Source organism: Crotalus tigris, unplaced genomic scaffold (genome assembly GCF_016545835.1).
Source record: "Crotalus tigris isolate CLP2741 ecotype Arizona unplaced genomic scaffold, ASM1654583v1 scf7180000024277.1505481, whole genome shotgun sequence".
Taxonomy (NCBI): domain Eukaryota; kingdom Metazoa; phylum Chordata; class Lepidosauria; order Squamata; family Viperidae; genus Crotalus; species Crotalus tigris.
The window spans coordinates 1,361,435-1,376,060 of NW_024100449.1; the positions used below are offsets into that span (position 1 = coordinate 1,361,435).

Genomic DNA, 14,626 nt, shown 5'->3' on the forward strand with positions numbered 1-14,626 from the left:
CAAAGTGACAGCTGATGAAGAAAAAAATATTGCAGGGTGCTCAAATACAAACTAAATGACTTTTAGGGTACCATATCTAAATAAGAAATAATGTTCAAAACTGATTTTCCTCCATATAATTATATTCTGAAAGGCTACCCAAAATTTCAGATAATTATTTGTTTACATATTTTGAATCAGATTTATAATGTAAAAATATTTTGATCTCAAGCAAAGTACATGGGATGAAGACAGAGGCTGATAACTACCACAAAGCAGCTGTTGAATCAACAAGTTTTTTTTTCCATTAGATCTCAGTTCCACTATATACATACCGATCTGAAATCACTTTTGAATACACTGATAAATGAAAAATTGTTCTGAACATCTGTAAGCAAACTATAGAGAGATATTTCATAATGAATGAACAGCATGAATTTTACATAATACTAGCCAAAAAAAATGTGCATTTGTCTATTGAGTCAAAGGCATTGGAAATAGCCCAAAACATTTATCCATTACAAATATCTTTTCAAACATGCATCTGTAAGACAATTTACAGAGACATAAAAATAATTTTCTATCAGGGTACTTATCTTCAGAAGTCAGAGCAATTTGATTATAGTTTTAGCTCAGAGCAACATGGTTTGTATTTTGCTAACATAAAAAGTGATGATAATCATTCTTAAAAGCATAATACATAATTCACAAAGGCTTGCTGCTACTAAAATACTATAATCCACAAGAAGTCAAGTAAGCTGTGAAAGAGTTCAAATTGCTGTGGATGTAATTTGATGCACAAAGAATCTTAAGAGAGTTTTGCAATCTGGTAATCAAATATCTCATCCCGAGATAAGAGGCACATTCTGTAATACTCCATTGCTCCAAATGGCTACATTGCATGAGCTGCAAGAATATATATTGAGATCTCTTCCTACTCTGTGGCTAGGAGTAAGCTGAATTAAACACAAGTTCCTAAACATTCCAGAGACTTCACCGAAATGAAGCACACAAAGGAGAAAACAGCAAATCTAGATCATAGTCTCACTTTTGCTTTCAAGGAAACAGCAAAAACCAAGGGCTGCAGCTTTGCCCACCAATAAAGGAATGTATTGTGATTTTAAGAACCTGATTATTGTAAGGAAATAACATTCGGATAATTATTTACAAGAGAAAATACCTTTCTTCCGTGATCTCATAGGGTTAGGGAAAGCAATCGCTTCAAAGGGACAGTAGATTTATTTAAAATAGGTGCAAAATCAAAAGAACCTCAAAAGAAAAAAATCTATTCCCATCGGGACAAGATTAATTCATTTCAAAGGGGAAATAACAACATTGTTTCAAGGGCTACAAATCAAGTGATGTTTCCAAGATTTGCACCATCTCTGGTCCTAATACTTTTTTTTTTTTAAAACTAGTGGCTCTTTTGGGGTCAGAACATATAAGAGTCCATGATAAGATAAGATAAGATAAGATAACCTTTATTGTCATTTTTATACTGTGGGCACAATGGCACACATCAAAAATGAAATTTAGATGATGGCTGTTTGTGGTTTTTATCCCAGATGCCGATTATATATTTATTTTTATGTTGTTGTTATGCTATGTTTTTAACTGTATGCTGTTAGAGTCATAATGTTGAGATGGGAGGCCATATAAATTGAAACAAATAAATAAGAAAGCCCAATTCAGTTTAAAAAGTAAGTTTTTAAATGGAATGATGGAAAGTTGGTGCTTGGTTGTTGTTTTTTAATTTTTATTGTCACTATGTTATATTTTTACAAATTTATTTAGATATTTAAGTTGCTCAACTTAACCCATTTAAAATATTTTGCACATACATTTTTTTTCCTTTTTTCTTTTCTTCATTCTGTTCTTGAAAGATATGCTAATGTACAATCCTCAAGAAAAGCATATTGGGCAATGACTGTTAGTCCTCCCAGGTAAACCAGGCAGGAAACAGGACTAAGATGAACAAATTCTACTTTATTGTAAGGCTACATTAACAGAATCTTGCAAGTATGAAGGCACAAATATCCCACCGCCATTTTTATCTGCTTGATCCACTAGGATGGGTCCTTCCCAATTTTTTTTTTTTTCCTGAAAGCTGCATTAAGCCATTGAGGGCTCCCTGGCTCTCTCATCTGATCGGTCCCTAGACAGTATGACTTCCCCTTTTTCCCCAAGGTGATCCACACAATCAATTACTATGACTGAATGCATAATATGTACACTCCTGATACAATGGATATTAAAAACAATGTAGTTTGCATAAAGAAAGATACTGATTCAGTCAACCATATTGACCAGTAGGACTGTCAAAGTTTTACAGAATAGGAAGCATGAAGCTAGACAAATACATTCGTATAAAACAATTTCATAAATTTATATGCTAATAACTTCAGCTGTATAAATTCCTCTTAATCTCTTGCATGTTATTTTATTTCTTGACTTCCTGAACCTTTATTTCTTCTATTAATTTTGTCAGTAAGAGATATCTAATCCATAAAAATATGAACCTTACCTGAACAGATTTCTTCATATGTGGGATTTGGGGTATATCCTCCTGCGTAACCTACTTGAGTAGAGTAGACTCCTTTCTGCTTCCAAAATTTCTTCTCTGCCCCCCAGAAACAGCCCATCCCTGCAATAAGCATAAATAATTATAATACTAATGAAGCTGAGTTGCTTACATTATATATAAAATTCTTTATTGGCCGAGTGTGATTGGACACACAAAGAATTTGTCTCTTGTGCATAAGGTCTTAGTGTACATACAAGTAACAAGTGATCAATCATGATGATAATAATAAAATACAATCATAATTCATAAGATACAACACTCAGTGATAGTCATAGGATACTAAATAAAGCAATCAACATAAATCATAAGAAACAAACATCAAGTTATATATCAAATTTATAAATGATATAATAATAACGTATTTATTCTTAATAGCATACCATGATACTTTTCATTTTGTCTCACTAGAGATTTTTATATCAGTGTATGAAAAGATACGTGTGCTCTCTTTGTGTTTGCTGAACAAGCTGTCATGAAGTATTTATGACAATTTAACTGTAGACCCCTGTTTTAGGGAAACAATGATGTTTGCATTTCCCTTTCAATTAAATTAAAATGTTACCAGTATGGAATTTCAAAGATATCAATAAAAATAATATCTCAGCCCACATGATGCAGATGAAAATGTAATAGAAAGGTGTTTTTTGGAATACATTCTTTGAACATCAAGCAATTTGTGACAACTCTTTTTTTGAAAAAGTATCAATATATTCAATAAGATATATTTTCCTCTTTTTTATTGTCTGTCAAACTCACTCTTTCCTTTGTAATTCACAAAGCTCATGATCTTAAGTAAGGTTAGTGTTTAACACAAATAACTTAGGCTAGTTAAAGACATGACAGTTAAATAACATGTAAAAATTGGCAAGCATTAACCTAGATGTTTATACCTGAGGGTATTATAAAAATTTGGTTAGCTTACTATCTAACATATTGAAATGAAATGAAATGAGTTTACTCCATTATCAACATAGTAATTTGACAACACTATATTTAAATTTGATTTCTGGATTGAAATATGAAGCTAACTGAATAGGAAAATTTAAAATGTTTTTCATAAACTCAAATATTAAAAGTGCTGATGCTGCCTAATTTTAGATGCTGCACTTTATCAAAAATTGCTTATAAAATACAGAACCTTTAATGAAAAAACCACATCCATATAAGAGCTTTAGGGTAGGTTAAAAGGCAATCATACATATTTTTACAGCATAATTTTCTTTTAGTTGATTAGCAAACTGTCAAAACAGAGTAATCTGTATTAATGGCAAACATTCATTTAATGTTCTGCTTCCTGGCATCTGCAATCTTTAGAGGTGGCAGAACAATAATTAACTAAATTAGAGATCATGCAGGAAGAAGGTGGGAAAAGCCTTCTCAGCCTAGTCAATTCATGTATGCAAATAATATATAAAGTGCATATAAAAATGAAGTATTTATTCACTGACATGGCCAGTCTGCAGGTATACGTTGGCAAATAACCTCCATATAAATGACCTTGTAGCCTCAGAAATCATCCTATGAAATTGAAATCTCCCAAATGGTTCTAAATTAACAGCGAGCAGGGATAAGAGCCATTTTGAATCCATGTTGCATTAACAGATATTAACATTTTTGGGCTAGAAAATATATACCAACTAGGAAAATTCATAAAACATCTCAGAAACAGCTTCACTTAGTAGCTGTTAAAATTATCTTGAATGTCCTAAAGAAAACTTGTGTCAACATTTTGCAAGATATCCCTTTCTCCCTAATCTGGTTTAAAGTCTTGAGAAGGGGTGTTGTCTTACCTGAACGCCTTTTATAGTAATAGTAGTAAAGTTGGAAGGGACCTTGGAGGTCATCTAGTCCAACCCCCTGCTCGGGCAGGAAACCCTACGCTATTTCGGACAAATGGCTGTCCAGTCTCTTCTTAAAAACTTCCAGTGTTGGAGCATTTACTGCTTCTGGAGGCAAGCTGTTCCACTGATTAATTGTTCTCACTGTCAGGAAGTTTCTCCTTAGTTCTAGGTTGCTTCTCTCCTTGATTAGTTTCCACCCGTTGCTTCTTGTCCTGCCTTCAGGTGCTTTGGAAAATAGCTTAATTCCCTCTTCTTTATGGCAGCCCCTGAGATATTGGAATACTGCTATCATGTCCCCCCTTGTCCTTCTCTTCGTTAAACTAGACATACCCAATTCTAGCAACCGTTCCTTATATGTTTTAGCCTCCAGTCCCCTAATCATCTTTGTTGCTCTTCTCTGTACTCTTTCTAGAGTCTCAACATCTTTTTTACATCGTGGTGACCAAAACTGGATGCAGTATTCCAAGTGTGGCCTTACCAAGGCATTGAAGAGTGGTATTAATACTTCACGTGATCTTGATTCTATCCCTCTGTTAATGCAGCCTAGCACTGTGTTGGCCTTTTTGGCAGCTGCAGCACACTGCTGGCTCATATTTAGGTGATTGTCTACTAGGACTCCGAGGTCCCTCTCACAGTTACTACTATTGAGCATGGTGCCACCTATGCTGTACTTGTGCATTTGGTTTTTCTTGCCTAAATGTAGAACCTTGCTTTTTTCACCATTGAATTTCATTTTGTTAGTTAGTGCCCAGTGTTCAAGTCTGTCCAGATCCTTCTGTATCTGAAGCCTGTCTTCTGGAGTGTTGGCTATTCCTGCCAGCTTGGTGTCATCTGCAAATTTGATGAGTTCCCCATCTATCCCTTCATCCAAATCGTTGATGAAGATGTTGAAGAGTACTGGGCCCAGAACAGAGCCCTGGGGCACCCCACTACACACTTCCCTCCATATAGATGCAGTTCCATTGAGGACCACTCGCTGAGTACGGCCGGTCAGCCAGCTACGGATCCATCTGGTGGTGGTTCTGTCTACCCCACATTTTTCTATCTTGTCAAGTAGTAGGTTGTGATCTACTTTATCAAATGCCTTACTGAAGTCCAAGTAAATTATGTCCACAGCATTCCTCTGATCCACTAATTTTGTCACTTGGTCAAAGAATGCAATAAGATTTGTCTGGCATGATCTATTTTTGACAAACCCATGTTGGCTTTTAGTAATGACTTTGTTTGCCTCTAGGTGTTCGTTGATTCGTTGTTTGATTATCTTTTCCAGGATCTTCCCAGGTATTGAGGTCAGGCTGATAGGTCTGTAATTTCCTGGATCCATTTTTTTTCCTTTTTTGAGGATGGGAACTACATCAGCTCTTTTCCAGTCCTCTGGTAGTTCCCCTGTGTTCCAGGATCTTTGAAAAATATAGTTCAGTGTCTCCGATATCACATCTGCCAGTTCCTTGAGAACTCTGGGGTGTAATCCGTCTGGTCCTGGCGATTTGAACTCATCTAGGCTGGACAGGTGCTCACTAACGATTTTCTTGCCTATCTTAACTTGTGTTTCTGTTTTGTTTTTTGTGGCACTATTTTTGATAGGTTGGTCTGTTTTTTCCCTTTGTGTAAAGACAGATGCAAAAAATGAGTTAAATAGTTCTGCTTTCTCCCTGTTGCTTGTCACCTTCTTGCCACTTCCACCCACTAATGGACCAATCATTTCCTTCACTTTTTTCTTGTTTTTTACATGTTGAAAGAAGCTTTTTTTGTTATTTTTGACTTTGGTCGCAAGCCTCAGTTCATTTTGAGCCTTGGCTTTCTTCACTTCATCTTTGCAGGCTCGGGCTATTTGCTGATATTCTGACTTAGTTATGTTCCCCTCTTTCCACTTTCTATACTTGTCCTTTTTATCTTTCAATTTGTCAGAGAGTTCTTTATGCAGCCATGCTGGTTTCTTTTGAGAGCTGTTTTTTTCCTCTTTGTTGGTATTGTGCTAGACTGTGCTTTTATTATCTCATTTTTCAAAATTTCCCAAGCTTCTTGAGTTGTTTTCCCCTTGAGGATTCTCATCCATGGAATCCTTCCCAAGCCCTCTCTAAGTTTATTGAAATTAGCTCTCTTGAAGTCCAAGACTCTAGTTTGACTGTGTTCTATTGGTTGTGCTTCTATAATGTTGAATTCTAATATTGCATGATCACTTCCTCCCAGGGTTCCTATGGCTCCAACACCGTCTATCATTTCATCTCTGTTAGTGAGAATTAGATCCAAAATGGCTAATCCCCTAGCCTTTTCTCAGCATGATGATGTAGAATCCACCGGTGGGTAATCTCAGCCTTCCTGTTCAGATGAGACTAAGTCAGAACTTTAGCCATGCCTCCCTCTGGGTGTGTCTTCCCAGTTATTGACGAGGCGAAGCATCCGTGACGAAGTCTGATGCAATGGCTCCAATTATTATGACACCTGCCTAGACTGCAGTGAAGGGAGGGTGTGGATTCTATATCATCATGCTGAGAAAAGGCGTTCAGTTAAGACAACGCCCCTTGTCCAGCATGATGAATATAGAATCCACTGGTGGGACATACCAAAGCCGCTCATGTCCCTACAGGGGGGGGAAGAGTCTAGGCTTGTGTCCCCTGAGAAGAAACTACTTGTTGTAGAACCCTCCTACCAAATGAGGCATCCGCCACTGCAAACCTATCAATTTTGTAATTCTTACAAAGGAGGAAGGGGAGGACCAAGTCGCTGCCCTACAGATCTCAACAGACGCCTGGGTAGACCAGGCCGCTGACGTAGCCGCACTGCGTGTAGAATGAGCCGTGATGTGTGTGGGAACAAGTAGAGACTGAAAGAGAATAGGCTTGAGTAATGCATGCTCTGATCCATCTACCAATGATCGAAGAGGAGACCTTCTGACCCATGGAAGAGGGCTGGAAAGATACAAACAAAGCCTCTGACTTACAAAAAACCGAAGTCCGCTTAACATAATGACACAGAGCCCTGCGCACATCTAACTTATGCCACTGTCTCTCCAAACAATGTGACGGGTTAGGGCAAAAGTCTGGAAGAACTAGATCCTTGGACCTATGGAACCAGGTATTGACTTTTGGGATAAAAGAAGGGTCCAGTCTAAGGACTACCCTATCCGTGAAAAAGGTACACAAGTCGCTCCTGACTGAGAGCGCAGCCAATTCCGAAATTCGTCTGGCCGATGTGATAGTTACTAAGAAGGCCACTTTTAGGTAAAGAAATTGAAGTGAACAAGACCTGATGGGCTCGAACGGTGGGGAAGTCAGAGCTTGCAGCACCCTAGGTAAGTCCCACGAGGGATAACGATGCACCGCAGGTGGTCTAGCATTAACTGCCCCTTTTAGAAAGGCACTAACTGCCGGGTGTTGTGACAACGGGACCAGATTGTCACAGGTAAGGACCATTGATAAGGCCGCAACCTTTCTGCGGATGGTGCTAGGTGACAATCCCTTATTCAAACCTTCCAAAAGATATTCCAAGATGTTAGGAATGGTGACCAACAATGGTCTGAGATGCTGCTTAGTGCACCACGTGCAAAAGTTCTTCCACGTGGTGTCATAAATCCTATTAGTCGAGGGGCACCTTGAGACTTGGATCATTGAGATCACCCCAGACGAATAGGATTGCTTAGTTAACTCTCCCGCTCAAGTGCCATGCGGCCAGCTGGAGCCAATGCGGATCTGGATGTTGAAGATTCCCTTGACTGAGAGCAACTCGGTCCAGGGGAATCCTCCATGGTGGCGAGAGCGACAGATCCACAAGGTCGGCAAACCCCGGACGCCTTGGCCAATGTGGAGCAACTAAGATTATTTCTGCCCATTCCTGAATCAGTTTGCTGATGGTTGCCTGTATCAACGGAAGGGGAGGGAAGGCATAAAGCAGACCCCCTGGCCACTCGCAGTGGAGAGCGTCTATCCCCTCTGCCCCCTGTGATGGAACCTGGTGAAAAACCTGGGGAGTTGGGAGTTTATCGGGGAGACAAAGAGATCCAATTGTGGATGACCAAATCTGGCCGAGATTTCCCTGAACAGTGCCGGGTCCAGATGCCACTCTGAGTGGTCTACTGTGACGCTGCTCAGGGAATCTGCTTGTCAATTTGCTAAATGTATGGCTCTGAGTTTGAGCCAATTTATGTTGTGAGCTACATCCGCACAGGACCACTGACCCTGCGCTAAATGAGTCTGGAGATGGGCTCTCCAATCGAACAGACTGGTGTCTGTGGTCAGGGTGAGCCTGTGAGGCTCCTTGAAAATGGTCCTCCTGGTCATTGCGGATGAAGCCCACCACCGAAGAGATGACAGGGTGTGGTGTGGAATCCTCACCCTCCTTGTGGATAAACTGACGTTCCGTTTCTGGAAGGGGAGGAGAAACCACTGTAGGTTTCTGGAGTGCATTCTGGCCCACGGAACGATGCCCATGCAACAGATCATCTTCCCCAGCAATTGAGACATCCGGACCAGAGGAACTACTTTTCTCTCCAAACCTGGTGGACAAGCCTCCGGATGCTGATCCGGTGCTCCTGTGAAAGATAAACCTTGCAAAGATGCGAATCTATTATCGCTCCCAGATGAAGGAGGCAAGTTGAAGGGATTGTGTGGCTTTTCTTGAAGTTCACAGAAAACCCGTGATCCTGAAGTGTATTGATCGTGATTTCCAGGTCTGACTGAGCCAACCGGAAAGAACTGGATTGGACAAGGATATCATCCAGATAGCATTGTACGTGCACCGGGATCGTCCTGAGGTGGGCCGCCAATACTGCCAAAATTTTTGTGAAAACCTTCAGGGCAGAAGAGAGACCAAAGGGAAGGGCCCTGTACTGGTAATGCCGGTGCATGTAACAAAACTGAAGGAATCTTCGGTGTTCCGGGAGGATCGGGGTGTGCAAGTATGCTTCCGTCAGATCTATAAAGGAAAGGAAATCCCCTTTCCTGATGCTGGCCAGAATGGATTTTAGGGTCTGCATCTTGAACCTCCTGTAGGTTAAGAAATAGTTCAGACCCTTTAAGTCCAGTATTGCCCTCCATCCCCCCGAGGTTTTGGGTACCACGAACAGAATGAAGTAAAATCCCTCTCCTCTCTGTTTCTGGGGCACCGGCTCTATGGCCCTTATTTCTATTAAATGGGAGATAGCCGTGGCTACCAATTCTGCCTTGGTTGTGTTTCTTGATACGGGACACTGTATGAAATGGTCTAGAGGATTTGAGAAGAACTCTAGAGCGAGACCGTGTTTTATGGTCTCTCTGACCCAAGAGTCGGTGGTGGTAACCTCCCAAATGTCGCTGAACAGTGACAAGCGACCGCCTATGGGAGAGCTCTCCTTGGCGTCACTTGGTCCATCTGTAAGGACGGCCCCCAGAGCCTCGGAAGGGGCATTTGACTGGTATTGGCCCTTGGCTCCAGTGTTCTGGCGGTCCTGTTAGCAATCCTGTCTAGGGGGAAAGGATCGAGAGCCTCTGGGCCATTCCCAGGACTGCCGGGCCAAAAGGGCTGCCTCCACTCCCAGGTACCACTTGGATGTAAAGTCTGTCTGGAAAAGTCCTGCTGAGGCTGCCTATCCGACCTCATGGAGGGGTGTGCCAGAATCTTATGTTTGTCTTTGCCCTCAATTAGGTACAGTTTAAGGACCGGACCGAATAAATGTGTACCACTGTACGTGGCTGTCAACAGACGCCACTTAGATTTTAAGTCAGTCTGCCACTGTTTCAGCCACAGCAGCCTGCGAGACGCAACTGTGGCTGCAAGTGATCTAGTGGAGTACCTGGCCGAGTGAAGAGATGCGTCTGCCATATATTCAGATGCTGCCACTAGCTTCCCCAATGTCTGGTGTGTGCGCACCTGGTCAGGAGGAACGAGCACCTGGAGTTCGCGGAGCCACATAATGGATGCCCTTGCGAAAAAGGAAGATGAAGTCGCCACCTTAATCGCCCATGCCGAGGCCTGGTGAGCTCGATGGAGGGAGAACTCAAGCCTCTTGTCCTCCGCCTTTAGGGCCTCCACCATATCCCCTGAAACTGTGGATGTGGAAAATAATGAAGTTAGTGGAGTGTCCACCATAGGGACTTCCAAAAGGGAAGAAAATGAAGAAAAAACATTGAAAAGTTTCTTTTCTGTGCTATTGGGAGAAGGTAAGGTGGCCAGAGAGGACCACTCTTTCTCCATTGTAGTGCAAAAGACATTCGGACAAGGAATTTGTTTCTCCTCCACTACCTGCTCTGAAAACAAAGGATTTGACTCCTGAGTAGTGGAGGTGGAAGGTTTAGCTTCCTGTGCCGAAGTGAGGTTGGCCGTAGTATAGGCCTTCATGAGTAGTGACCTGAAAAGGGAAGGATCAAACAGACCAGAAGTTGGCGCTTGTTCTGGTGCCGGCTCCTCATCCTCTGACATGGGCATGTCGGCTATCTCCAGGTCCACAGACCCCTTCACGCCTAATTGAGAGGAAGTCTCGAAGATACCAGAACCGGGAACCGTAGCACACCCCATTTGAGAAGGAGGCATGGATGGAGGCGGTGGTGGTTGCAAGGGTTGTTGACCCCTAGAGGATGCCATAAATTGTGTAAATGCATGGTGCATGAATGCCTGGAACTGATCTGACCATATATCCTGTTGGTCCATAGAACGAACACCAGCTGCAGTGAAAGTATACATGGCTTCAGGACCCTGTTGTATAGTGGAAGATGAGGAGCGAGGGGGACCAACCTGTTCAGTTTCCCCCTGAGGAGACCATGCCCTAGGGGCATCATGGGAAGGTGCATATGGGGGCTCAAATGGAGAACGGTCCAATGAACGGGGGGAACCACTTCAGCTTCATTGGACATGAGCCTTTGAGCTTTGGAGAATTCCCTCTCCAGCGCCTGATGTCTCCTCGAGGCTTCTCGCTCGGCTGCTTTAGAGGGCTCTTTGGTGGATGTGTGCTTTGTCTTGGCCTTTTTCTTTTCCCCCGCTTCCAAATCAGCTGATCTACATTTTCCTTGTGCGGGGGGAATATCAGAGCTTTGTGATGCCTGGGGCGAGGCACTGTCTGCCATTGCAGTCTGGATATTCTGGGTAGGAGATGTCCAGAAATGGGGGGGAACCAAACACGCAAATCTGGTTGTCAGAGAGGGAAAAACCCGCGCTCTGAACAACAACAATGGCAAACAGTCAGACAGTTCACTAGAACTGCCTGTCTAGGCCTTGTGGCACAGCGCCACAAACTAAGTGGAACAGGTGGATTCTAAAATAAATTCCCCCTTGCTAAATTAGTAAAGTAGCGAAAGAAATGTAATCTGAGCTTCAATGAGTAGTTAGATCAAATAAAGCAAATACAAAATGGAGACCGCCCCTTTGATTGGTCTTGATAACGTACAGAATTGTCCTGAAATAGTGTTAAAATACTTTCCCCCATTAGGAGCCTGTCACAGCAGGCTGAGGTGGCAAAATAAAGCAGGCCCAGTTGTACTCTGAGGAACACGAGGTCCCTACAAAATGGTGTCTGCGCCTGTTCAGGCCGTCCTAAAAATGGCGTCCGTGCCAAACAAGTGCAAAAAGAAGGCTACTAGGCCCCCTGGAAGGAAAGGCTCTAAGGGATCTCACAATATATTCCAAGCCCTCTTTTCCCCGTTCATCAAAACCACTTGCTGTTAAGTTGCGCAGCCTCCGCTGCGATCCGAAAATCCGCCTGCTTCAAAGGGAACCTCGTGGCGTTCACAATGATCCAAGAGAGAAGCCCTCCGGTCTGCCCGAGCTCCGAGGAACTCCTAGGCACCGCAAGCCAGCTATTCTGCTGATACGCACTCCCACTGATCAGCTGGATCAGAGCTAAAAGCCCCGCTTCAGAGCGGCCTGGAGTCGGCTCCACGGGAGCCTGTTAGGCTCATTGAAGCCTAAAAGGCCTGTGCAGTAAACCAATAAATTTGCCAATTTGAATCCAAATTTCAATAAAAGAATAATTCACAATAATTTAGAGACTTTTGAATGCAAATAAATTCAATTAATGAATCAATCTAATTAATCAACCTAGTCTAACTGAGGAGCCAAGAAAATTGCGTCCTACTGAGCTGAGACTAAGTCAATAACTGGGAAGACACACCCAGAGGGAGGCATGGCTAAAGTTCAGACTTAGTCTGAGCAGGAAGGCTAAGATTACCCACCGGTGGATTCTATATTCATCATGCTGGAGAAGACTCTAAAAACTGGGAAGAGGAGAATTCTTTGGGATAATCAAATAGCATCAAAGCATACTAGTATAAAAAAATCTGCAGTTAGAATTGAAGAGACTGCATTTTCTTTGTGGATTTGTGGATCAAGTGAGAAACTGTCCCAAGGAACTAAAAACTGATGTATTGACATTTGCATTGTTAAAACAGAACCATTATGTTTTCATTTGGTATAATTATTATTAAGCTGATATGTTTCATGGCAATTAATCCTTTGATGGATCATCTGCTAATAAATCCTATTTTTGCAGACCACAAAGCCTCCCAAGATTGGCCACTGAAATATGACAGCAAAATGGCATAATTTTTTTATAATGTAAATTTTTAAAAATGGTACATTATTCTCAGACTTTAAAATACCCTTTTTTCTATTCCTCCCACCTAATAATAATAAAAAAGGGAAAAATTCAACCCTGCCCACTCTTATGACAACAGTAACTGGTAAAAGAGGCGTTGTCTTACCTGAATGCCTTTTCTCAGCATGATGATGGAGAATCCACAAGTGGGTTGTCTTAATCTTCCTGCTCAAATAAGACTAAGTCTGGAAAGTTGCCACACCCCTGCTGTGCTAGAGCACCCCAGTTTGCGATAAAGGCAAGGCACAGACATTAGTCCAATGCGCATGCTCATCCTATACTGGACACAGGACCAGTATAGGGGGGAGTGGATTCTCCATCATCATGCTGAGAAAAGGCATTCAGGTAAGACAACGCCCCTTCTCCAGCATGATTGGATGGAGAATCCACAAGTGGGACATACCAAAGCCCTGTTGTCCCTAAAGGGGGGAGTAGTTTGAGCCTGAGTTCCATTGGCTGATACCACTTGCTGTAACACCCTCCGTCCAAACGAGGCATCCGAGGGGGCAAATTTGTCAATTCTGTAATGTTTGACAAACGAGGAAGGCGAGGACCATGTTGCCACTCTGCAGATCTCCCCGACAGATGCTTGGGTTACCCAAGCAGCCAATGTAGCAGCACTGCGGGTGGAATGTGCAGTGATGTGGCCAGGAACAGTCAACGACTGTGACCGGCATGCTTGGGCAATGCATGCCCAATCACTATGATTCCTGGACAAAGTAAATCACTCATCTCTTTTACATAAAAGGGATCACTTACCAAAAATTCTTGCAGTGATAAATATGGGAAACTGTGTCTTCTGTATGTATATAAATATTGAGCAAAATATAATTTACATGTGGATCATTATTTTCAAATAATATGAGGTGGCTTTACACCTTCTTATTTTCATCAAGTTAATATCAAAGTGCAAAAACATCTTAAAGTTAAGCTCCATTGGAATGGAGGAATTTTTTTGCATGTGAAAAAAAACTGTCTTTACTTTTATTTCTCAATTTTTGACAGATTTTTTTCTTTGAAATATTTTAGTCCAAATCCTATCGAGAAGTGAATCAGAAGTGAATCTCTGCTACCTCCTATCATTTTAAATATTTTTTGGGAAATACAGTTAATAGAACAAAGCCAAACCTACCATCAAATAGATCACAAAGGTATGGAGTTCCTTTGAATCTTCAGAAACCAACTTTAAACTAAAGGAATGTTCTCTGACCAGCTCTTATCTATGTTATTAATATAAAAGTATTAAAAACAACGTGTCACTACAGTCTAAAAATAATTACACAATCAGAATAAATCTAGCAATGCATAAAAGAACTAAGAAAAACTGTATAATTGTGTTCTGTATCACAAAACCATTCAATTTCAGTTTACCTGTTGATTGAAATTAATGGAATTATTATTTTCATATAATCATCTTCACAGATGTAGAAGGTGTCATGCATTCTAAATTCTTCCATATCTTATGTGAACCGGAAGTCATGAAAAGCAGACGATGTTTATATTTCTTGTTTAATATGGTCCACATTTTAGAGCAGCATAGTTTAAAGCAACAATAGATTCTAGATGCTCTCGTCAGAAAGGGAATATGAGTGCCTAGGTCAGTGGTGGCAAACCTATGGCATGCATGCCAGAGGCATCACTCAGAGCCCTCTCTCTGGGCAT

The 14,626-nt window shown here is 41.5% G+C and overlaps 1 protein-coding gene across 1 annotated transcript in view; it reads right to left on the reverse strand.

Moving 5' to 3' along the window:
* MSRA (methionine sulfoxide reductase A) overlaps positions 1–14,626 on the reverse strand; it is a 220,573-nt gene that overhangs the window by 106,786 nt on the left and 99,161 nt on the right. The window contains exon 3 of the mRNA XM_039323531.1: positions 2,504–2,623. Coding sequence (XP_039179465.1) covers positions 2,504–2,623 — 120 coding nt within the window. The remainder of the gene's footprint in view (positions 1–2,503; positions 2,624–14,626) is intronic.